The sequence below is a fragment of the Anser cygnoides genome, chromosome 3 (assembly GCF_040182565.1).
Source record: "Anser cygnoides isolate HZ-2024a breed goose chromosome 3, Taihu_goose_T2T_genome, whole genome shotgun sequence".
NCBI lineage: Eukaryota > Metazoa > Chordata > Aves > Anseriformes > Anatidae > Anser > Anser cygnoides.
The window spans coordinates 94288252-94311331 of NC_089875.1; the positions used below are offsets into that span (position 1 = coordinate 94288252).

The following is a 23080-nucleotide window of genomic DNA, read 5'->3' on the forward strand; positions in this document are numbered from 1 at the left end:
GATGCCCTTCCGATGTAGCTCAGAGACTGTAGGAGACGGAAGTTCCTTTTTTTTTTTTTTTTTTTAAGGGAAGGCTTGGTAACTTTTAATCTTCTAGTAATTTTTTTAATGACCTTGAACACATTAAGTGGTTCCAAACCTGTAGAGCAAATGGGGGGTGAGGGGAAGTGCCCTAAAAACATTCTTTTTATTTTTATTTTTTTTCAATTTTGTTGCATTCCTCCTACATCTAAAATAGGCATTTCAGGAAGTGAGACTGCAGGCATTTTAGTAATTGTTTTCTATTTGGTCATGGTCTATAATTAAGACTGATGTCAAGCCGTACTGTATTTACTGGTACCTGGCCATATGACATAAAAGACAGTAATAGTGCTCAGTTTTACTTGTATTTTTCCATCTTTCTTAAAAAAGTATTGAAAGTATTAAAAGTATTCAGTGTTTGTGCTCTTTGGAACATAAACATTCTAATGAGACTGCTCTCTAGTGTCAGTTTTGCTGGTAACTTTTCATTATTGTAACAATTTCCAACTGAAACAGAAAATAACTTAATTTCATCTGTTTTTTTAAATAGAAATATTTGTTGCAAAAATATTTCCCAAGATAAATAGCTTGATTGATACATGGAGGAACTGTGTATGCGGTGTTTCTGTGGTCCAGTAGACTGGAAGCTGCATCCACTCCAATGGTGTAAGATTTGTCTTGTATTTTGATATGCAGAAAATGAAAAAAGAAAATAGATTTTTGTTTAATTTTCAAATTTAGCTTCATTAAAAAAAATAGGGAGTTGAAAGTTGAAAGATTGTTTTTACAACAAAATTGCTTCCTAAAACAGAAATCTGTGCATGACAATTGAGCTAGAGTTTGAGGTAAAAGCTGACATACAGCTTGCAGTCTCCTTGAGCAGAGCGTTACATTGTGATTGCCTGAACTCATTGCTTCAAGTAGTGGAGGATTAAGGAAGAAATATCTGGGAAACAAGCGAATACAACTTGATCTGTTTGTTCCTCTAAAACATTTTTTTTCCTTGTGTCATATCACAGAATACCCAGAATATTAGGAATACATTTTATCTATTGTTACCAAAAGAAATAATGTGAGCAGAGGATTATGGGAGCCAAAAACCACAGAAGAGCGAAAATACATCCTAAAAAAATATAGAAAGGACAAGGACAAAAAGGCTGAAGCAATTAAGCTGGAAGGGAACGAAAACTACCTAAGCTCTCTGAAGTTTTTCTGTACACATCAAACATTCAAAAGGTACACTTATACACTATTACAGTAGCAGAAACATAATCTTTTTATCTCTCTTTCCAGCAGTTTACCTCCCAAATCCTTTTCCTCCAGTTCCGGGTCAATATCCACTTTATTTCCACCTTTGAGAACAAGCTTGAAGGGGTTCAGCATACTTTATTTGCAGGTTTTATTTATTTATTTGTATTGTACTTCATGTTTTCTGTGTAAAAGGGTTAATACTTCTGATTTCTAATTCAGAAACGTAGAAGCAGAAAAAAGACATTTCAAACTGTCTTCTGAAGGAGAAAATACAAATATCTTTAGCATGCATCAGGAATACGTTTTTAAATTACAGGTCTAGCTTTTGAAAACTGTAAAAACCAAGGGGAAATCAAGCAGTTGTTACAGAGCTTTCTATTTATGACATGCTTTGAATACAATGAATATTAGAAGTTATGTGGCTCATGTAGTTAAGTTTTATTCCAGCTATTTTTTTAGACAGACATAATTTTTGTCATGCTCAGCAATATAAAAGACTAGAGGGAATACATATTTATTATGGTTATAATTAGTAAAATTATAAAAGCTGTGATCCGCATATGGGGGAAAAAATAAAATTCCGTTATCAGTTCTGTGAGAAATTTGTGTAATTCTGTATTGAGCTGCCTTTTTAGTGGAGGAATATATTCCTCTGCCTCTCAAATACCATGGATTTGTGGCATGTCAAACTGAAGAAGATAGCATAGTTTAAAAAACAACATATAATTCAGTTTTCAGAAGTACCTGAATTATTTAGACTGCTACATATTGTTTGGAAGTCTGAGGAAAGCAGTTTGGTCCAGATAGTTCTTTGTGTATCTGAGATATCTTAAGTTTATAAACTGCTTCCTATGTAGCCAGTGAAGATTAACATTAAACGCGGAAGAATCTCTGTCTGTTTGATTTACACCTACTCTTTTGCCTCACAGATTGTCTCCATTTGTGCCACACCGGAGGCCTGGCCTTTGGCCTCTGTTCTCCCTTCTGTGTCATCCCAGCACGGATTGGGACGTCCAGAACAGGTGGTGCAAAGGCTTAGTTTCTGTTGCATAGGCACAACCAGTGAGACTATAACGTACCCATGCCTATTTATCATTTTTTAAATGGGACTAAGATGCTGATTTGCACTGGGAGCTGCAATTTTGTTATGAACCCAGTATGAAAGGCACTCAAACACTGTCATGTACTGCTCAGAATGTCCTAGGTTGCAGGTAAAGCAATAAGGAGAGAAAGGTTAGTACGTATCATCTGAGGTCCCATCATGTGCTGGGAACCCCGAGCTGTGCAGCATCAAATGGATCTCCAGTCAGAGCGCGGTGTGCCATGCATGCGGAACCAGTCTATGGAAAGGTTAGCCTAGTTCGGTGATTCAGGTTCCTACAGGTTTTTCTTACATGGAAACAACCCTATTCATCATTTCTACTGCCAAATAGGATGTCCACATGAGAACTTGTTACTGCAGTCTTACATGAAGAAAGGCGAGGACACACAGCTGGTGTAGCCTCATGTACTGGACTTCTCTGTTAAAGTTAACCAGCAAAGTTTGCCTTGTGGTCGAGAGGTAAGTACAGCACAGTGCAGGCCAGAAGGCAGAGCTCTAGGTGCTGTGTAGCACAGCACAGAACACACCAACTCAGGTTAACTTAACCTAGATCACTGATACTTTGGATGTGCAACGGTATTCAGGTCAGCATCACTACAGATGCCGAAAGTGGTGTGCTACTTGTCTTTTGGTGGAGTTCTTGGAATTTTCCCTCATTAGGTATAACATCAGTTGTAGAATTGTAAAACTTGGATTAGTTTCCTACTGCCTAAACAACTTAGAGTACTTAGTGTTACTCACGTTTCCACTGAACACCAGTGGATAATCACCAGCAATATGTGGTTCCTTATAGATAATGGCAGTGACTACTGGGATTAAACCCTAGCTTATATTCATTCAGTGCTTTGTATTTGCTGTTGGTGAATAAATAATACAAAGTGGCAGTTGAGTTATATCAATAGTTTGAAAGTATACAAAATAAATAATAGATTGTTTTGCAAGTAGTAGTGTTAACTTAGGAAACACATTTACTTGCATAGTGTTCAACAGCCTTCATACAGTACGGGCCTAGAGAAAGAGTGAAAGTTGTTTCAGCCAGTTTGACCAAGTATCTTAGGACATACTTGGTGTAAACGTTATTGTAGGGTTCTTTTACAGATGAATTGTATGTCCAAGGTGCAGCAGCAGCAAGGTGCATTGTATTTACAGTTCATGCACTCTATTATCATCTTACTATTGCATATATTTTACATTCCATGATGGAAACTTGTCAGAAGCCTAGAACTATGAGGTGCACAATGAAGAGTTTATATGTTGTTACCTGGTACTACTCCCCAGGTATTTTACATATTCCTTCATAGTACCTGGTTCAAGTTCAACTTGAAGAGTGCACGTGGTGCCTATGCTTCCCATAAGCTGACATCTACATTTATTATATTAAGAAATTTTAGATGTGTTCCAGAGGTAACAATTCTATTTTCCTTAATTTCGGTTTCCCATCATTATTCTAACAACTGAAAAAGGCAAATGGAATCTTTTATAATCTAATTGCTGAATTGATACTCGCCTATCAGTTTTGTGAAAGACAAATATCTCTTCACTCACCTATTGATTAATCCTTTGGAGAGAGGTGAGAAGTGGTATTTCTTCCTACATGGCCACTTTCTTGCTGCACACCTTTACACAAGTTGGAAAGATATTTATTGCTTGGTTGTGACCAACATTAGGGAATTGAAGGTATTGGGGAATCAGAACCATTGGGTAATGGATGAGCTCATATGGATGAGCTTCTTGACTGTTTTTTCCTTTGTTTAATCTTTTTATGCCCTGAACTTCATCGCTGAAAAAATAAATCAAACCAAGCTATTGTTTATTTCACTGCTAATGAAACTTCCATTGCCAGATTGACAGCCTGAAGGAGCTGAACTGTTTTATTGACTAACAAAGGAATGGTAGTTTAATACTTCTTCCTTCCCTGAATTGAGAAGATGAAAGGTCAGTCACTATGCTCAGACTGATAATTCAGTTTACAAGCAGTGGTGATGACTAATGGCATTGCAATAATGAAGGATGTCCTAGTATTTCTCAGAGCCTTACTTCTGACCTACTGACGTGCTATTGTTGATTGTGACAGCACCTAAACACGTACGGAATTTATCTAAATGGCTATGCAATATATGTATTTTTACTTTATTTCTAACTTGAGTTCTAACTGAATAACTGATGAGTTTCTCAGGGCAAATGGAAGCAAGAAGGCAGACCATTCCTAAAACAAAAAATGGTGGTCCCATAAGCTGCGATACTGGCATATTTTCACAGTGCTCAACACTCCTTACAACAGCCAGGTAGACCTTCGGGATAGGTTGTACACGTGCACTGAACTGCATGATTCAGTTCATGTGCCTGAAGTAAAAAGCACTGGTGTGGAGGAGATCTTCCTGTTACTCATAGTAACCAGAAGTTTTCTGGCATGCATCAGAAAAGGGCAACAAGAGCACTGCTCTATCCCACTCCTGCTATTTATGAAGATACTGTAAAGACTAATATGTATGTTCTATGTTAAAAGTACATTTAAAAACAGAGCAAAATAAAAACTAATTACTTTTGCAATACTGAGCAGAGTAAGGAACTAGTTTCATAAAAACTGCTAACAACCACAATGTTTCATGTTGTGCTGGAGCAGACTCAGTTATAGACTGCTCCATTTTTTATTTTTTTTTCCATTTTCTTTCAACCTGGTGCTAATGCTGTGTACCAGTAAAGCCTGTGTTGACATCTAAGATGTTTCCCTCTCATGATCTGCAGCTGAGTCCCTACCGAGCCACAGTCTCTCAGGAAGATTCTGAAGAGACTTTGTCCTGCCTCCTTTGAAACCACTAACCACTAGAACAGTGCTTATTCACACATTTCTTTTTCACCAAAACCTGACAGTTTTGCATGTCAGACTGTATGTCATAGAACCACAGAATGGTTTGGGTTGGAGGGGACCTTAAAGATCATCTTGTTCCAAGCCCCCTACCATGAACAGAGACACCTCCCACCAGACCAGGTTGCCCAAAGCCCCATCCAGCCTGGCCTTGAACGCTTCCAGGAATGGAGTGTCCACAGCTTTCTGGGCAACCTGTGCCAGTGCCTCACCACCCTCAAGGTAAAGAATTTCTTCCTAATATCTAACCTAAACCTACCGTCTTCTAATTTAAATGCATTCCCCCTTGTCCTGTCACTACACTCCCTAACAAAGTGTCCCTCCCCAGGTTTCGTGCAGGCCCCCGTTAGGTACTGGAAGGCCACCGTAAGGTCTCCCTGGAGCCTTCTCTAGGTTGAACATCCCCAACTTCCTTGGCCTGTCTTTGTAGGAGAGTTGTTCTAGTCTTGGATTATCATCATGGCCCTCTTCTGAACTTGTTCTAATAGGTCCATGTCCTTCTTGTGCTGGACATGTCCCAGAGCTGAACACAGAGCTCCAGGTGGGGTCTCACGAGAGCAGAGGGGGAGAATCACCTCCTTGACCTGCTGGCCACGCTGATTTTGATGCTGCCCAGGATACGGTTTGCTCTCTGGGCTGCAAGCACACATTGCTGGCTGTTTTTTTGTCTACCAAAACCCCCAAGTTGTTCTCCTCAGAGCTGCTCTCAATGCATTTTCCACCCAGCCTGTATTTGTGTTTGGGATTGCCCCGACCCAGGTACAGGACCTTTCACTTGGTCTTACTTCACATGGGCCCACTTCTCAAGCCTATCATTGTCTGCCTGGATGGCATCCCTTCTCGCCGGTGTGTTGATCACACCACTCAGTTTGGTGTCGTCCACAAGCTTCCTGAGGGTGCTCTCAGTGTAACTGTTCATACAACTGACAAAGATGTTAAACAACACCAGTCCCAATACCAACCCCTGAGGGACACCACTCATCACTGGACTCCACCTGGACAGGGAGCCATTGACTGCAACTCTTTGAATGCAACCATCCAGCCAATTCCTTGCCCACCAAGTGATCCACTGTTGTGGTTTAACCTGGCTGGCAGCTAAACACCACACAGCCGTTCACTCACCCTCCCCCCTCCCTCTCTGGGATGGGGGAGAGAAACGGGAAAGTGAAGCCGGTGAGTTGAGATAAAGACAGTTTATTAAGACAGGAATATAATAATAACAATAATAATAATCATAGTGATAATGATAATAGTATTAATAATAATAACGTGTAAGAAAACAAGTGATGCACAATGCAATTGCTCACCACCCGCTGACCGATGCCCAGCCTATCCCCGAGCAGCCGGCCCCCCACCCCGGCCAGCCACCCCTATATATTGTTTAGCATGACGTCAGATGGTATGGAATACCCCTGTGGCCAGTTTGGGTCAGCTGCCCTGGGTCTGTCCCCTCCCAGCTCCTGCTGCACCCCCAGCCTGCTCGCTGGCAGGACAGAGCGAGAAGCCGAAAAGTCCTTGGCCTGGTGTAAACACTGCTCTGCAACAATTAAAACATCAGCATGTTATCAGCGCTCTTCTCATCCTAATCCAAAACATAGCACCCTACCAGCTACTGTGAGCAAAAATTAACTCTGTCCTAACTGGAACCAGGACATCCACCCATCATATCTGTGTCTCTCCAGTTCAGAGATGAGAGTATTTTATGGGACAGTATCAGATGCTTTGCACAAGTCTGGGTAGATAATGTCAGTTGCTCTTCCCCACTGATGAGAAAAGTGACAGCGAGCATTTCATACAACTTGAAAAAGAAATGGATTATTTTCTCTAGAAAGTGCAGGGAGTGTAGGCACTAATGATGCTGATTTCTCTTGATTTGAGGTGGTGAGATCTGTGTACTATAAAAATATACCAAAAAATGCCTTTTGATTCTCTATGTACATTCCCACTATAGCATCTTGATTGAAAAAGGCTTTACTCGTAGGTAAATAATGCCACTCTCCACACCCATCCATACACCCGCATGAGGTTTTGGTGAGCAGAGGCAGGCAAATACTTCTCAAACTGTTGCTACAGTTGTGTTTGCTACAGAGCAGGTATCTGTTTCCTTCCTGTACGCTGCAGTTGTTTCTGACCACCAATCTAACTCAGCCTTTCCAGTCTTTGCTGCAGGGTACCCAAGCAAATGGGAAAGGCCAGGAAGAACCTGTTCCCTGCACAGTAGTGTGGAACAGAAATGCTGCATAATGGAGGGAATACCTAGATAAGAGTTTATTGTTAGTCCAATCAAAGTTTAACAGTCTAATGGTCAAAATTACCTAATGCAGAAAATCTCATACAGGAAAGCCAACAACTGTCAATGCATTTTCTCTGTGTTATGATCACAATCCCGGTGTCTGGAGGTCTTTGCTAGGAGGAAAAGCCTTAGGTATATGGACGGGATTTTATCATTCTCAGTCTTGAGCTGTGTGCTTGGGATTATTTTTAAGTTTCCCTGTAAAAAGTCTGCTTCTTTCTCCTGGGTGGCCAGCTGCAGGCTCGTAGTGCCCCCAGCCCTCAGCTCCGTGCCCACAGAGGGCTGCTGTTTGTCAGGCAGTGACTGGCCCCAGAGGGGGCCAAGAGCTGAAGCTCAAGCAAGGGAAGCAGCCGTCAGTGGGCCCAGCACAGGGGTTAAACCTTCTAGTTAAGGCAATGGGTTTAACGGTTTGCAATGGAGAGCTTTAGGAAGAAAGCAGAGTGAGAAGGAATATGGAAGTAAGGGTAAAGAGAGGCTCAAGATAGAATTCAAAGGACAGTAGGAGAGGTGTGAGAATTTAAGAACAGTTAGGAGTGACATGAGAAGGGAGAACTAGTAGCACCAGAAGAGTGCTGATAAACTCTTAACGGGGCTCTTAGAGGTGGAAGCTGAAGGAGTATGTCAGGTGGGTCATACAGCTGTCTGAGGAACAAAGAGTGTTTAAGCTTTCAGAGGAGAATAATGTTCGTGGAGGACAGAGGAGAGAGAAAATGAATATTTGAAGCTTCTGCGGTGACTGGAAATGTATGTCTGGAGCTTTGTGATGGGTGTTAGTGAATGGTATTCCAAATTCAAAGTTGTACCTGTACGGAAAGCAAGCTCTCGTTTTACTATTTCAGACAATCCAGTAGCCTCTAGCTTACAAGGAATAAATTTGTCAGTGAGCACTGCAGCTTTTCATGCTGTTAGCTGATGTGATTCAGTGCACTAGAGAATACAGACTTGCAGTAAATAGACCATTATTGCATGTGCTGTATAGCTAACAGGCTGACCTAAACTTCACTGAACATCCTGCCCTTTCTGATCAAGATCCTATCAAATAAAAAAGCAGGTGAATGATGGGCACAGTTTATCTGCGGGTTCAGCTCAGGATTTCAGTAGCTTTGACTGAACCACTAAGAAAAACACAGTTCTACTGTGGGTGTGGTTTTTTTTTTTTTTTTTTTTTTTTTTTCCCATCATGCATATAGCATTTTGTTTTCCAGAAGTATCCGTGACAAAGGCAAGTGCTTTGATTGATACTTTTTGAATATGGTACAAAATGCAGAGGGCTAAAATGCCAATTTCTTTTTTTTTTTTTTTCTGCTGTAAGACATCTGAAAGCAAAAATGGTTCCTTCTGAAATGTGTTTTGCACAGGTATAATCATCTGCATTACCTCTTTTGTCAAGATTTGGCATTTTTCCAGAGCTTCTAGCCGAGGTAGGTAAGAATGAGCACACCAGTGGGTTTTTCTAATTGATAGAAAGGCACTTCAGAATTCTGAGATTCAGAATAGATCGTGGTTCCTGTTGGCGTGCTGAAAGGATGGCTTTGCTTCAGAGTGGCTCTTAGTAATGTATGTAAGTAACTGATGGAAGGGAAGGGAAAAGATGGAGCCAGGCTCTTCTGTTACCCAGTGACACGAAAAGAGGCAGTGGAAACAAGCTGAAGTAGATGAAATTCCACTTAATCACAATAAAATACTTTTTTACTGTGAGGGTGGTCAGACACTGGAACATGTTGCCCAGAGTGGTTGTGAACTCTCCCATCCTTGGAGGTACTCAAAACCCAGCTGTGCACAGACCTGAGGAACCTGCTGTAGTTGACCCTTTTTTGAGTGTGTGTGGGGTCTAGCTCTTCCAACGTCATCTGTTCCGTGGTTTCTGAGACTCTTAATTATGATTTGATTCCTTAAATAAGTAATATTTTATAGAGAAGACTAGACTAGACTAGAATAGCTCAGTTGGAAGGGACCTTCAAAGATCGTCAAGTCCAACTGCCTGACCACTTCAGGGCTAACCAAAAGTTAAAGCGCATCAATGAGAGCAGTATTCATATGTTTTTTGAACGCTGACAGGCATGGGCTTCCTTGCTAGGAAGCCTGTTGCAGTGTTTGACCACCTTCACAGTAAAGAAATGTTTCCTTATATGTAGCCTGAGCTTCCCCTGGCACAGCTTTGTGCTGTTCCCTTGCATCCTGTCATAGTTACCAGGGAGCAGAGACCAGCACCTCCCTCTTCACTTCCCCTCCTGAGGAAGTTGCAAAGAACAGTGAGGTTGCCTCTCAGCCTCATTTTCTCCAGTCTAGACAACCCAAGTGTCCTCAGCCACTCCTCATATGACGTGCCTTCCAGCCCTTTTACTAGCTTTGTTGCTCTCCTCTGGACACTTTCAAGTATCTTGACATACTTTTTGTTATGGTCGATTCCAGAACTGCTTACAGTATTCATGGCGAGCCCTCACCAATTCTACATGTAATGGGGGAAGCACTTCTTTTGACCATCTTGCTATGTTGTATTTAATGCACCCCAAAAACTCATAAAGTAGTTATGTAAGGCAAGTGATACCAAAGTAATTCACTGGAACGTGAGAAATAAAAGGGAACGTTTCAAACTAGGGAGAACCAAATAATTTAATGCTTACGGAGTTATGGGAACTTAAATATCATTTTTTTGCTAGGTACTTTTCATGACTACAGCTTGCAATTTTTAGCTTTGAGAAATCTATGGAAAGTCAAAATATTATACTTACAGAAGCTAATCTCTGGGTTATAGGAATTTTACACATAAGTCAAAATCACAGCACCGTGCACGTATATATTATTGTTTGAGTGAATAATTTAAAGAAAGGAATCATGCATGATTTGGTTTTGTAATATCAGGTATTTGAATTTAGTTATTTAAAAGGACATTTTTAATACAGACTCTGGAGGAAGGCAAGTTAGTTAAATTTTTTTTTTTTTAATCAAATCTTATGTTTCATTTGTAAAATCTGGTATAAAATCTGTAAAATGTGGTGTGTACTTCCTCTTTCTGAAGATGCTCTAAAATACTTGGATTGATAGAAGCTTGTGCTGTTTAAAATACCGTTTTAATAAGACATCAAGTTATTTTCCACATTTTTTTTACTTTTTTTTTGTGTCAATTTTTTTCTTAGAACTGATAGCAAAATATAGAGCAGAAAGAGTACAGCAGTGGGATACCATGATTCTTGATGTATTTGATGGCTTATCTTCTCATAGCTGTTTTTGAAAGCTACCCAGGAGCATACAATTAGGGAATTAAAGCATAAGATGTCATTTGCTTAATTGCGTAATATTTATAAGTCATGTTTTCATAGTTGTTCTGGAAATATATGATATGCTTTACTGAGTGATTGGCTATGTTTTTTATTTTAAGCTTTTTTTTTTTTTTCACAAATACCAACATTCTTATAAGAAAGGTCTCACAAAAACTTCAGCTTCAGAATTTACAACTTGCTAATGTAGGAATAAAGATAGTAATTTTGTTTGTTCTTAAGAGACAATGTAGGAAACATTTTCCAGGTTGGAGTATTTTCTTCCTGATGTTTAGCCTCTTTCCTGCATTGTTTCTTCGTGAGTTTAGCAGGTGATAGAATTGCTTCATGTGCCCGGAGTAACTTATATCTAAAAGTATGCAATACCTTAGGTTTTTAAGTAAATATAAAAATATCACACACTTTGGGTTAAAAATTCTTTTAGACTTTTAGACAGTTTCTCATTAAATTCTAAATATACTCCTATTGAATATAGCAGAGAAATCTTCTGAACATTGACAGAAGACTGAGTAATTTCCCAGGTAATAGCAGTTCTTCATACCTAAAGGGGTGTTGATTGATATGTGCACAGAGTAGTTTTTATTTGTATAACTTGCAGTTGTAGTTTGCTTTTAAAAAACTTGGCATAATTTAAACACCAAATATCAGCAAATAAATTCAAAAGATATTATAACTTTTCTAAGCAAACAGTTCAAGAGTAAACACAAAGTTGGATGCAGAACATCTCCCATATTTATATTTTTCTCTTTAAAAGCTATGTGAAAACTTCAATGATATTTGCTAGCACTCTTAAAACTTTTTATCTGAGTTTAGAAGTTGGTAAAAAGGACTTTTTCTTCCCACGAATAACACATGGTAACCTGATTTTGACTCCCTATTGCTAAAAGAGTCTAGACTTCCAATTATAAAGTTTCTTAGTAGTAACTACTTGATATGGCATAGAAATTGTACTCACAAACCAATCGCAGAGAAAATCAACAACTCCAAAGAAAACACTCACTGTGTTTGTAGTAAAGGGTTCAAGTTCTTTTATGTGGCGAGCAGTACCCATGTCCTACAGAACAGAGCTACTTAATTCTATTAATTCTGAATTGAATGTCCTTTTTATTATTTAAGAAAAAGTACTCTTATCAGAGTAGAACTGTCCAGCCATATTTGAATGGTTTAATGCCTGGAAACAACATCAATCAAAACAGGAAAGAGCTGCTGTTAATCTTTCATATTGTCTGTTACACTGCAAAACAGTGGTAAGTAAATGTTGAATTCATTGCTATCTTCAGTGAAAGTAATAAGAATGTATACTTTTCAAAGTGCGTAGTCTTCATGAATTACAGCAGTTTGTCTCAAAAATATACCAAAAAGTTAATGGAATTAGCGAGAAAACTTTGTGGAACAAGGCTTTAAATAATGTTTTAACTTAGAAGGGCATTGCATTCATATTATCTGCCCTTGGACAAATTTCACTTCAACAATTAAATATCCTCAGATCATATTTAAATATTTAGGCAGTGGGTAGCTGAATCCATTAGGTAAGTATGTAGAATGTAGAACAGACCTTTCTTTTATTGCAGTTAATGATGAAGTTTTCTCTGCAAATTTTGAAATCATCAGCAAATTGTAATCTTTGTTTGAATTTTTAAAACCTTGTCATATTCATGTTGTAAATAGAAACAGATATTTATGTAGTTCATGAAAGTAAATTCTGTACAATCAGATGTAATCTGGGTTTTGGCTCATTTTTTTCTCTCTTGTGTTGTCAGTATCATCCCTTCACACAAGCATACAAAAAGAAACATCCTGTAAAAAGGATTCATTTTAAACACTGAAGTACCTAGAGATTTCACACATGAAAAGATGTCTTTCCAGTCCTAAATCTTGAAGAACCTTGAATTCCAGATTTGATAATTACTGTTGTTGTTTAACAGCTTAGAAAAGATACCCAGATATTTCTGTCAGCATTAAATAAACCACATATAATTCCAAGTGGATAAATCCTGATATTCAGAATAAGTAATTCTGTCTTCACACAAAGAAACGGGGGGAGAACTTAAATATATCTTGTATTCATAGTGTGAACTGATGCAACTGGCAGAAAAAAAAGTTATGGACAGAAAGATTCCTGTGTTTTTGTTGCTGTTTATTGTTGTTTGTTTAATTGAAATAGTTAGAATTGATTGGGCTAAGTTGTTGGTTTTCATTCTTTTTTTCATTCTCATTTTTTTCAGGTGCTCATGTACAGCAGGGTGGACAGGGCCAGACTGCAGTGTAGACATAAATGAATGTGATTCTGAACCATGCTTGAATGGAGCCACCTGCTATGAATCTGTTAAGCAGGGACAGTTTGTATGCATTTGTCCTCCATTTTATACTGGTGACTTTTGCCATCAGCGCTTCAGTCCCTGTGAGCTGCCTTACAATCCTTGCATAAACAACTCAACGTGCTTGGCACAAGTCAATGGAAATCCATTGTGCATTTGCAAAACAGGTAAGAACTGGTGTAGTTAATGTAGTTAATGTTTTCTACTGTGTGCTGCAGAGTAGTTGAAGGTACATGTTGAATTTAATGCTATCTTCAATGAAAGCAACAAGAATGTCTGTCTTTCAAAGCACATACAGCCTTCATGAATTACAGCGGGTTTATCAGTTACGATGAAAGACTGGTAATACAGATGTCGGTTTACCTAATATTAATTTCTTATATTGCAATAGTTACTAAATCTATAGCTGTTCAGATTCCAGCATTCAGAATTACTATTTTTGAGTCAATTGTTACAAAAACATAGAGATAGACATCAGCCTGGCCAGCAAAGCTGACAGACTAAATTGACCAAACAGGCAGAAATAGAATACATGCATATTGTTAAAAGTACAGAAATTGGGCCAAGTTGGAAATGCAGTCTCTTCCTGCTGAGCTGTCAGGAAGGCCTAGGACATCAGGGGAGTAATCTTCCTCTTACTGATGGAAAAAAGCAGATTGCTGTCTGTCTTCCTGTGCAACAAGTAAAATCACAACAGGCACTTAAAGCTTTCCTGGGCCATGGCTTGAAAACCACAATTTCTCCATCAGTGTACAAGAACTTGTAAGGTGGAACGGAGCAACAGTTTAACTGCAAAACATCTCTATAAAATTCAGCATAGGAACTGAAGAACACGTTAGCTAATTAAAGCTGCAGTGAAAGCGCTACTGAATTTGGAACTTAGGTAGGATTTTGAAGTCATAGCTTTTATACATAAAAATGGTGGGGGTATAGGGGTGTCTCAAGGGCCAAAGATAGCAAAACAGTCATTTCAGTGTACACCACAATAGTATTACTCATCTTACTGTTTACTGGGTTGCAAAGATACAGAGATAAGATGTAGAAGTCAGCATTATTTATAGCTTAGGATCTTTATTACTAAGGTTACTGTGAATTACTGAGTTAAAAAAGTCATTGTGAAGGTATGTGAGCTGCTTATTGAGTACTATTATGATATTGAACTTCATGACAACAATAGAAAAAAGCTTTTAATACAGTGTGTTTGATTCTGAAGCCTTTTTCAGAAATTATCTGTAAAGAGTTCAAACCTTTTCTTAACATCCACCAGAAAAGTCTTTCAAAAGATATTTGTGCATAGTTTCTCAAGAATACAAAAACCTTGCAGCCAAGATTCTGAAGGAACTTTGAAGGAATCTTCAAGGGTTCTTGAAACTTGCAGCTAGGAATATTAACAAATCTTCAGGGAACTAGCAGAAGAGTAAAGTGCATAGCTAACAAATCTTGGAAAGCTGAAAATATCTCAGTATTGAAAAGGGGTAAAAGGCATAATTCATGAAACGAGTTAGTCATTCGTGCCCAAAAAAAAAGCAGACACTTATTAAGGACTATCAAAACAGGAAGTATAGTAAAATATAAAAATCTAATTGAAGACATTTTATGGAGATAGATTTTCTCAGTTATCTTCTTTTCTTACCCAGTTTTTGTCTGCCACGTGTATCACTTTCTCTCCCAATAAGCCTGTCACGATTACAGACCAGATTACAAAGGGTAATCACAACTGACATAGTTGGAATATTCCAAGATACCTGACTTAGTACCAAATGACATATTGATTAAACAACTTGCATGATATGTAGTTAACAGTCCAGTCATTAGGTGTTTTGACTCTGGTTTATCAAGAGTTGCAAAATGCAGCTGTATATGGAAAGATCTAAATGAACAACGTGGTTGTTCTTACAACTTCCATAGAATAAAAAAAAGCTATTTAATATTTGTGTCAACTGACTAGACAATTTCATAAATATAGTAAATGTGCACTGTATTAACCTTCTGTGGTGATGTTTCGGTAGTGCAGGGGCTGCAGGGGTGGCCTCTGTGAGCAGAGCCCAGCAGCTGCCCCATGTCAGATCAGAGCCAGCTCCAGCCGGCTCCAAAAGGGACCCACTGCTGGCCAGAGCCAGGCCAGGGAGCGATGCTGGGTGGGCCTCTGGGAGTGTGGACTGAAGAAAGGGGAAAAAAAAGCAGCAGGAAGAGAGGAGTGAGAACCAGCCCTGCAGCCCCCAAGGTCAGCGCAGCAGGAGGGCAGGAGGTGCTACAGGCACGCAGCCGAAGTTCCCCTGCGGCCTGTGAAGAGGCCCCTGGTGGAGCAGGCTGTCCCCCCGCAGCCCAGGGGTCCCGCATGGAGCAGATCTCCACGCTGCAGCCCCCCTGTGGAGGAGCCCCCGGTGGAGGAGGGGCAGAGAGTGACCGTGAAGGAGCGGCAGAGATGAAGTGTGCGTTACGGACTGACTGCAGTCTCCATTCCCTGTTCCCCTGCCCTGCGCGGGGTGTGGAGGTGGAAGAGGGTGAATGGGGAGGAACATGTTTTTAGTTTTAGTTTCTTAGTCTTCTAGTCTTAGTAGCAAAAGGCAACAAATTACATAAATCTTCATTATGCTGAGTCTGTTTTTCCTGTGACGGTAATTGGTGTGTAGTCTTCCTGTCCTTATCTCAACCTATGAGGTTCTTTTTCATTGTATTTTCTCCTTCTATTCTGGTGAGGTGGGGGAATGGGAGCAGTGTGGTGGTGCTTAGCTACCCATTGGTGTTAAACCACCACATGCATATGAAACAAACATTGGTTCAGCTGATGGTGAAGTGGGCTGCTTGAGAGAGTTGCTTGATATAATACTCAAACAATGAGTCAAACAATATAATACGTATTTTGATGCAGTATGAAGTACTGTATCTAAAAATGTAAAGACTTCATAGCTGCGTATTATGATTATTATATCTGTGCTGCTTGCAAACATTGGTTCGTGTTTCACAATGAGAAGACAACTACAATCCATGATTCTTTGCTGATGTGTAAATCAGTGGAGAGCTTATAGAGAAAGAATGCAGTTTGTCCTTTTTGTTGCCTCTGAAGGTAAATTTTGTGGTATTTCTCTGAAATGGATTAAGGAAGCGAACATGACCATAATAATAACAGCAGATGTGTAGCTACACTGTGTGTTGCAGATCACACGGAGTTGAGACACACAGTAGCCATTCCCAGTATTTCAGAGAAGCCGAAGGAGCAATGGGGTCTATCCCAACTTAAGTAACAAGTTTTAATGCTTCATCCGTTGATAGTGTTGGCAAAACTACCACAGGACGTTGGAATTTCTGTAAAAATTAAAGTGAATAACTACTTTGTGAAAAAGATCCTATTTGAAACTTCTGTAATACCAATGAGATTCTGTTCCTATCTTACTTCAGTTTCCCAAATGTCATAGGAAAAATAATGTAAAATATATTTGGCAAATAAAAACCATTGATTTGTCATTACAATGACATTCATCTACTCCTTAAGGCTAGACCCATGGAGGGGCGGGGGAGAGAGAAGAAAGAAAAAACACTTGATTGTCCATCCCTGTTAAGATAATTTCTTAAACTCAATATTGGAAATTTTGAGCAGGTATCTAATGCAATTCTGTATTCCAGAGTGGCAGTGCGTGCCATTTGCTCTTCCCTATTGATTAGATGCAGCTTTTCATTTAGAAGTTCAGAGTAGTTTGAACCGAGTTCAGAAAGCTTTCAGGTTTTCCATATAAAAAGCGTTAAGGTCAAAAATTGCATTTTTAATGTGTCACCCAGGTTTGAAATGTGGAAAAGCTACCTGTTTAAGTATATGGCTGGAGAGCTGCAACAAATCATTTACATGTGCTATTGATTTACAGTTCAGATCCAAAGTTTGACTGATTTGCACTAGCAAAGGCAGAAAGTACTTGCATTTAAATGTGCATATTACTTTCCTACACATAATACTAAATATTGTTACAGTAACAGTACCTTACAGCAGCATGCATATTTTCAGGCTTTTAAGTAATGTGCTGCTTTACAAAATAGTTTCCTTAAAATAAAAAGGATTGTGTTTTGTAATTCAAATGAATGAAATATATTTGCCGTATAAACTACAAATTAAGTCTTCTAGTATGTTTTGTTGGCTCCACTAAGTGAATGCTTATTTATTTACTGCAAGTTTCTTTGTAACTTAAATGTTAGATTCAGTAGTATGTCTGACATTTTAAACATTTTAAGTCAGTTTAAATGGAAAACACGTCTGTTTCCCCCCCTCCCCCCCATGTGAAATAATCTGGAAACATCTACATTACTGAAAAAATTGCAACCATACATTGATCTTAGTTTAAGTCTTCCAGAAGATCCTGGCTGTGTGGCAGCATTTGTAAGTTATACAAAATTTACTAATGTGTTACATTGCACTTCAGATCATGTTTGACTGTCATGTAAAATACAAGAACTACATGTCCATGCGTGTTAGACCCATGAGGTCTCTCATAGTTTTAACAGCACTGTGTAAATAAATGACGAGAATAACTCTCTCCTTAAGCCAACTCCTTTTACATATGAGCATTTAAACTGTTCTTTTGGATCCAAAAGCAGTGTGATTGGTTGCTGTCCAAATGTATTTGTACACGTTGTACAGGTATTTTGATCCTAACATAATAGTACATATTTTGAGGTTTGACCCCTATTGTTTGTACAAGCAATGTGCACAGTTATATTTATTTTCATAATTTTCTCTGAGAACATACATCAGCAGTGAATTAAAATTGGCTTATTAACCAATATGCTTTCATTGAAACATTCTTTTATCAGACTGTATACTACACCACAGGCATACAGAAATTATGTATAAAACACTGATATTTTTGTGTCCTTTTAAGAAGATTTGCGTGTTTCCGCTAAACAGTTATAGTAGAAAGCAAAAGGTTTTTGCTGAAATCTGTAAAAATTGCCAGCATGGCTAAAGTTGTTTAGTGTTGCTGCATGAATTCAGAAGTTGGTGCTTTTAAATTGTAGCTCAAAACATGTCATCTAAATAGTTCGGTGTCTTTTATGATTAGCATGTATCATTAAGAAAAATGAGATGGACTTTTTTAAAAAAAAAAAAAGCTAATTTATTTCAGTTACAAAAAGATAATATTCAATATTAGATTGAACACAGCTTTTATTTCATAATGTAGTAAATAACTGGTTAAATTATGCAATGAAGCCAGTATTTTTCTCCATTTGTAGGAATAGTAGGTAAAATACCATGCCTGCTCTATGTTTATTTCATTTATGTCTTTCCAAGGTAGCTATATTTTGCCATGGGCTGGAATAGCGTGTACTACTGCAATCAAAAATGTGTCTAAATGGTGCTTTATGTTTTCACTTCAGTATTATTTACCTCAAAAAGACTATAAAACATCCATAACCAATTGGGGTGTCAGGTGGAAGCAGAATGATGAATGCCCTCCATTTTCCTTTTTATGTATTTTAATGACAGCTGTGGTATTTTAGAAGGAGATGCTTGCTCAGATATTACCGAGTATCACAAAAGAATAAGAAGCTGTTCCATATAAGATCATAATGAATTATATTTTTTCTTCATGTAAGTAGTAGAACCAGCTAAATGTTTTTTCTCAACTACTGACTGCTTTGGATAAATTTGGTCTCTCTTAACCTTTATTATGCTCTAGATTTTAGAATTAGCTTTTCATTTCTGATATTGTCCTGCACGCCCCAAGAAAGCCTTTTAAGTCCTTTAAAACCGGTTGCATTTCACAGTATCCAGGAGCTACATCCAAATGTGTTCTTTCTGGTTCATTGAAGTATGATAAGGCTTCTTTTAGTCTCTGGAGATGAACCGATTGAAGCTAATGAATAAAATAATTGGAGAAACTTCCTTTAGGATGGCATCCACTTGCTGCACTTGATGTGCACTTGATGTGCAGCATGTGAGGGAGGGAGCAGTGAGGGCTGGCTGCTCTACAAGCAGGATTGAGCCAGGAGTCGAACCAAGCATGCCAGGGCAGGAACCTCACCATCGAGGATCTCATCTTGACAATACGTGAGTCAGGTGAGCAGGGCAGGACTGAATCCAGTATCCAGGGTCAGCCTAGGTGCCAGATCACCAGTCAAATATGTAGCAGTGGAGCGGGCGCAAGGTCCAGCCAGGGAGCTGATCAGCAAGGGGAGCGAGCCAGGGATCAGCCAGGGAGCAAGAGTCAGGAAGCAGAACTGGTACATGGTCACAGGCATGGCTGCAACACAGCTCAAAGGGCAGAGAGCCTCAGCTGAAGTGCTCCCGTGAGAAGGAGTAGTTGATGTTTTCCTCGGCTCTTTCTTCAGCAGCTTCTACAGTGGCTGAGTTTTCTCAAGCCTGACGCGTGCATTAACAAAATTGATCCTGAGCTCAGATAACTCAACTCCCAAGAAGATCCATGACCTTTATATTCAAATCGTGTAGTGGAATTTACTCATTCATAGTTAATACAATCTATTTTTTCAGGATTTGAAGGTACTTACTGTGAAGTTAACAGTGATGAGTGCATCTCCCATCCCTGCCAGAATGAAGGTCTCTGTGTGGACGGGGTTAACAGTTACAGGTGAGGAAAATTATTTGAGCAACAGATACTCAGTATGATAAATTGCTAGTTAGCTTTTAGCTATTCTTTTCATTCTTTGCCTGTATTATGTTTGCCGCCCTTCGGTGCTATAATGTGTCCTTATTTTGTTACGGGTTTGACACATGTTATGTTACATTCAGAATCTTGTGGTCAAAAAGGGACATGCCATATGTATGGACCCAATAATTTATTGTTAGGCTAATTAAAATCTTAACAACCTATTCACGTATTAAAACAGCTATTATTGATCCAGTTACAAACATACTAATACTTATGTCCATATTAATACAAAAGAGCTTCATAAAGCTATAGTTAAAATTGTTAGGTAAGAAATTACAATTATCTACAATTATCTAGCCCTTGTGTCTGTTGTTACGAGCATCCTCACAAAGTCTGTCTGGGTTCTGGGGTCAGTGATTTCAATCTCTCTCAAGAAGAACAGGCAGCGTTTTCGCAAGTGACCTGCATTTGGAAGTGTCTCCTAGGTGGATGTTTCATGGTTTTCAGTCTTGTACCTGCTTGGAGCTATGTTTCATTATCATGATTTGCTTCCTTTGCACTGCTTACGAGCTTCTGCAGCCCCCATGGACACAAGGGGCTACTGTTCGCAACACCATGCTTGTCCCAGTGTGTCACACCCTCTCTGTAGGTGCCAATCCCAGATCTGATACTAAAGCAAGGGGAGGCATCAGTCAGTTGGCTCCAGGGTAGGTCTCAAAACAAACAAAAACCACCTCAGGTCAAGACAAGCCCTGAGCCCCTGCACAGCTGGGTCAGCACAAAATCTGTGGCTTCAACTAATAATAGTAAAAATATTATTTCCTAGGCTGAACACACTGTACTTAGGAAGTTTGTTGAAATACAGAATTTTCTAATGATCATAAAAAAAGAAAAAAAAAAAAAGGAACGTTTTGATTTGTACCTCCCAAAATATGCCACATATTTTTCAGGAGTCTTTTTAGGATAAACTGAAAAGTAAAATGATGACATCCTCTTTGCTAGGTGCTCCTGCCAGCATGGCTTTACTGGGACACTTTGTGAGGTGGAGATTAATGAATGCTTATCAGAACCCTGCAAAAACAATGGAACTTGCCTTGATCTCATTAACAGGTTAGTTACTACAGATAAATGAAATCTAAAAAAAAAAAAATTATGTGAAGTGTACTTCACTCTATTGAGGTTTGGAAGGGGCCTTCAGCAGCCGACACAGATTCTCTATTAAAATGGGGTCAGCAAATGTTGCTGACCCAGCTACTTGTTTCTTATGTGATCTGAGAGGAAAGTGGAAGGGAAGTCGTTGGCACAATTTGTTCTTTTTCTCCTTTTTCTTGAATTTGGAATAAAAGTGAAATAGAAGAATTGAACTTCAGCTAGATTGCTTTCTCTCTCTTTTCAGTTCCCAACAATGAAGTTTTCTAAGGTAAATGTTTACTAATAATGTTAAGTATAAATAAGAAAAAAAATACTGTATCTTGTGTTTGTATCCACAACACTACAGTTTTTCAGAGACTTCTGACAAAATGTTATCCCATATGTAACTTCCTGTAGGTTCAGCTGAAATTTTTGAGCACAATTTTCCTACTAATTAAAAAAAAAAAAAGCCAACACAGTAAATTGTTTAGAAACATGGAAAAGAGAGGAGTCTGTTAATTATATTAATATGGATGGTGACTAGGGACCGCAGTTTGACATCAGAACATACCTATAGCTTCAGAATATTAGAATAGGTGATGTCGCTTGCTTGCGTTGAGTTACCCAATTTTCTCTTTTGTGAAGATTCCTCTGTAATTGTGCACCTGGATACTATGGGTCTCTGTGTGAGATGGATGTAAATGAGTGTGAAACTTTGCCTTGTTTGCATGGAGGAAGCTGCATCAACAGGCTTGGAGGCTATCAGTGTGATTGTTCTCCTGGATTCACAGGTATGGTACATTCTCTACCACAGTGGAGAGGGCTATTTCACAGGTTTTACTTGTTTTTATTTTCATAGCAATGGCATCAACTAAATCAAGGAAAAGGACACAGGATCTTTTGCTTATTGTAGGATAAATCAATACTAACTCAAACAGGACGTTGATCCAATTCTTGCTAAGTAGGTCAAGGTGTTACTTAAATTAAGTGTTGATTTATAGTTTCTTTACTCACTCATACATTATGCTGAAACACATTTAAAGGAGATTGTATAGTGCAAAGTAAATCATTGTTTTCTGAAATCAACTGAGAAAAAGTATTACCATAGATACAAAGTAAATTTTACAAACACAGTAAAATGCTACCTTGTCATCTAGATTTGCACATAACCATAGTAACGCTTTGACTTTGCTGACCTGTTGGGCTGACCGTGTTGCTATTAGTGTTAATCTTTACATTTTTACAGCACTAATGACAAAATATTTAATGGGTAGAGATGTACTAAAATTTCTCTAAAACGATGCTGACATTTACTTAAATGCTTTATATGTAGCAGAACAATTCATGCTTAATGTTTTGATGTATGCAGTTTAAGCAACCTAAATACACTTGGGGTCATATGATTGTGCTTGAAGAAATGGTTATAGTTTTCTGCCTCAAGTTGCATGATTTCTGCATATTTTCCATATTTTTTTTCATACGCATTCCAGTCTGTGATGAATATCACATAAGTTCAGAAGACTAGGAAGGATTCTGTTGGCGTCCCCTTAACTGAGAAGAATGTAGTTTGTCTACAGAGTGAAGTACAGTTCAGAAAATACCAGTATGGTTGTATAACCTTCCATTTGTCACAGACTTTAGTGCATGTATCACTTGTACAGTATTCTTCACATTTTTCATGACATTTCAGCAAAGTTTAGGAAAATCTGTATAATTCTCTTGCCTAAAACTTTAAAAGCATTTTTCCCAGAATATTCTCGTCAGAAAGCGCTGTGTTCTGAATAATAATACTTCTTGGGTATCAAAAACACTTTGGTTCATTAGTGGTGCAGTGATGCAGTGGTGCCAGTGGTCCTGCAGACGTAAAATTTTAACTACTAGATTTTAAACAATTGTCTTCAGCTTTACGTGTATATTTCTGTAAGAATTTCCAGTTATATTCATAAAAGACATCTGTACTTGAAGGGCTTATGAGACTCCAAGTTGAAAAGGAACATGCAATCTGCAAGTATTTTCTTTCAATGGTTTTTCATTATTTGACTAAGAAGGTTGACTTGAGTTCATTTCCCTTACACACTTACCCTGGAAGGATAGGTGTTTTTCATTTTGTTTTTATATCAGCTATCATAGTTGTTTTCTATTACAAGTAGTCATCTGCTACAAATGCGATATTCTTCAGTATATTAATAAGGATAGTTGTTTATTATCTAGTGTTAGTTATTTA

General features: G+C 38.5%; 1 protein-coding gene across 3 annotated transcripts in view; it reads left to right on the plus strand.

The window, feature by feature from the left end:
- The window catches only part of EYS (eyes shut homolog), a 953299-nt gene that overhangs the window by 450306 nt on the left and 479913 nt on the right, over window positions 1-23080 (plus strand). For all 3 annotated transcript variants that reach the window (XM_066994734.1, XM_066994735.1, XM_066994736.1), the window contains 4 exons: window positions 13037-13296; window positions 19608-19704; window positions 20728-20835; window positions 21502-21647. In XM_066994734.1, the coding sequence (XP_066850835.1) occupies window positions 13037-13296; window positions 19608-19704; window positions 20728-20835; window positions 21502-21647 (611 nt within the window). The remainder of the gene's footprint in view (window positions 1-13036; window positions 13297-19607; window positions 19705-20727; window positions 20836-21501; window positions 21648-23080) is intronic.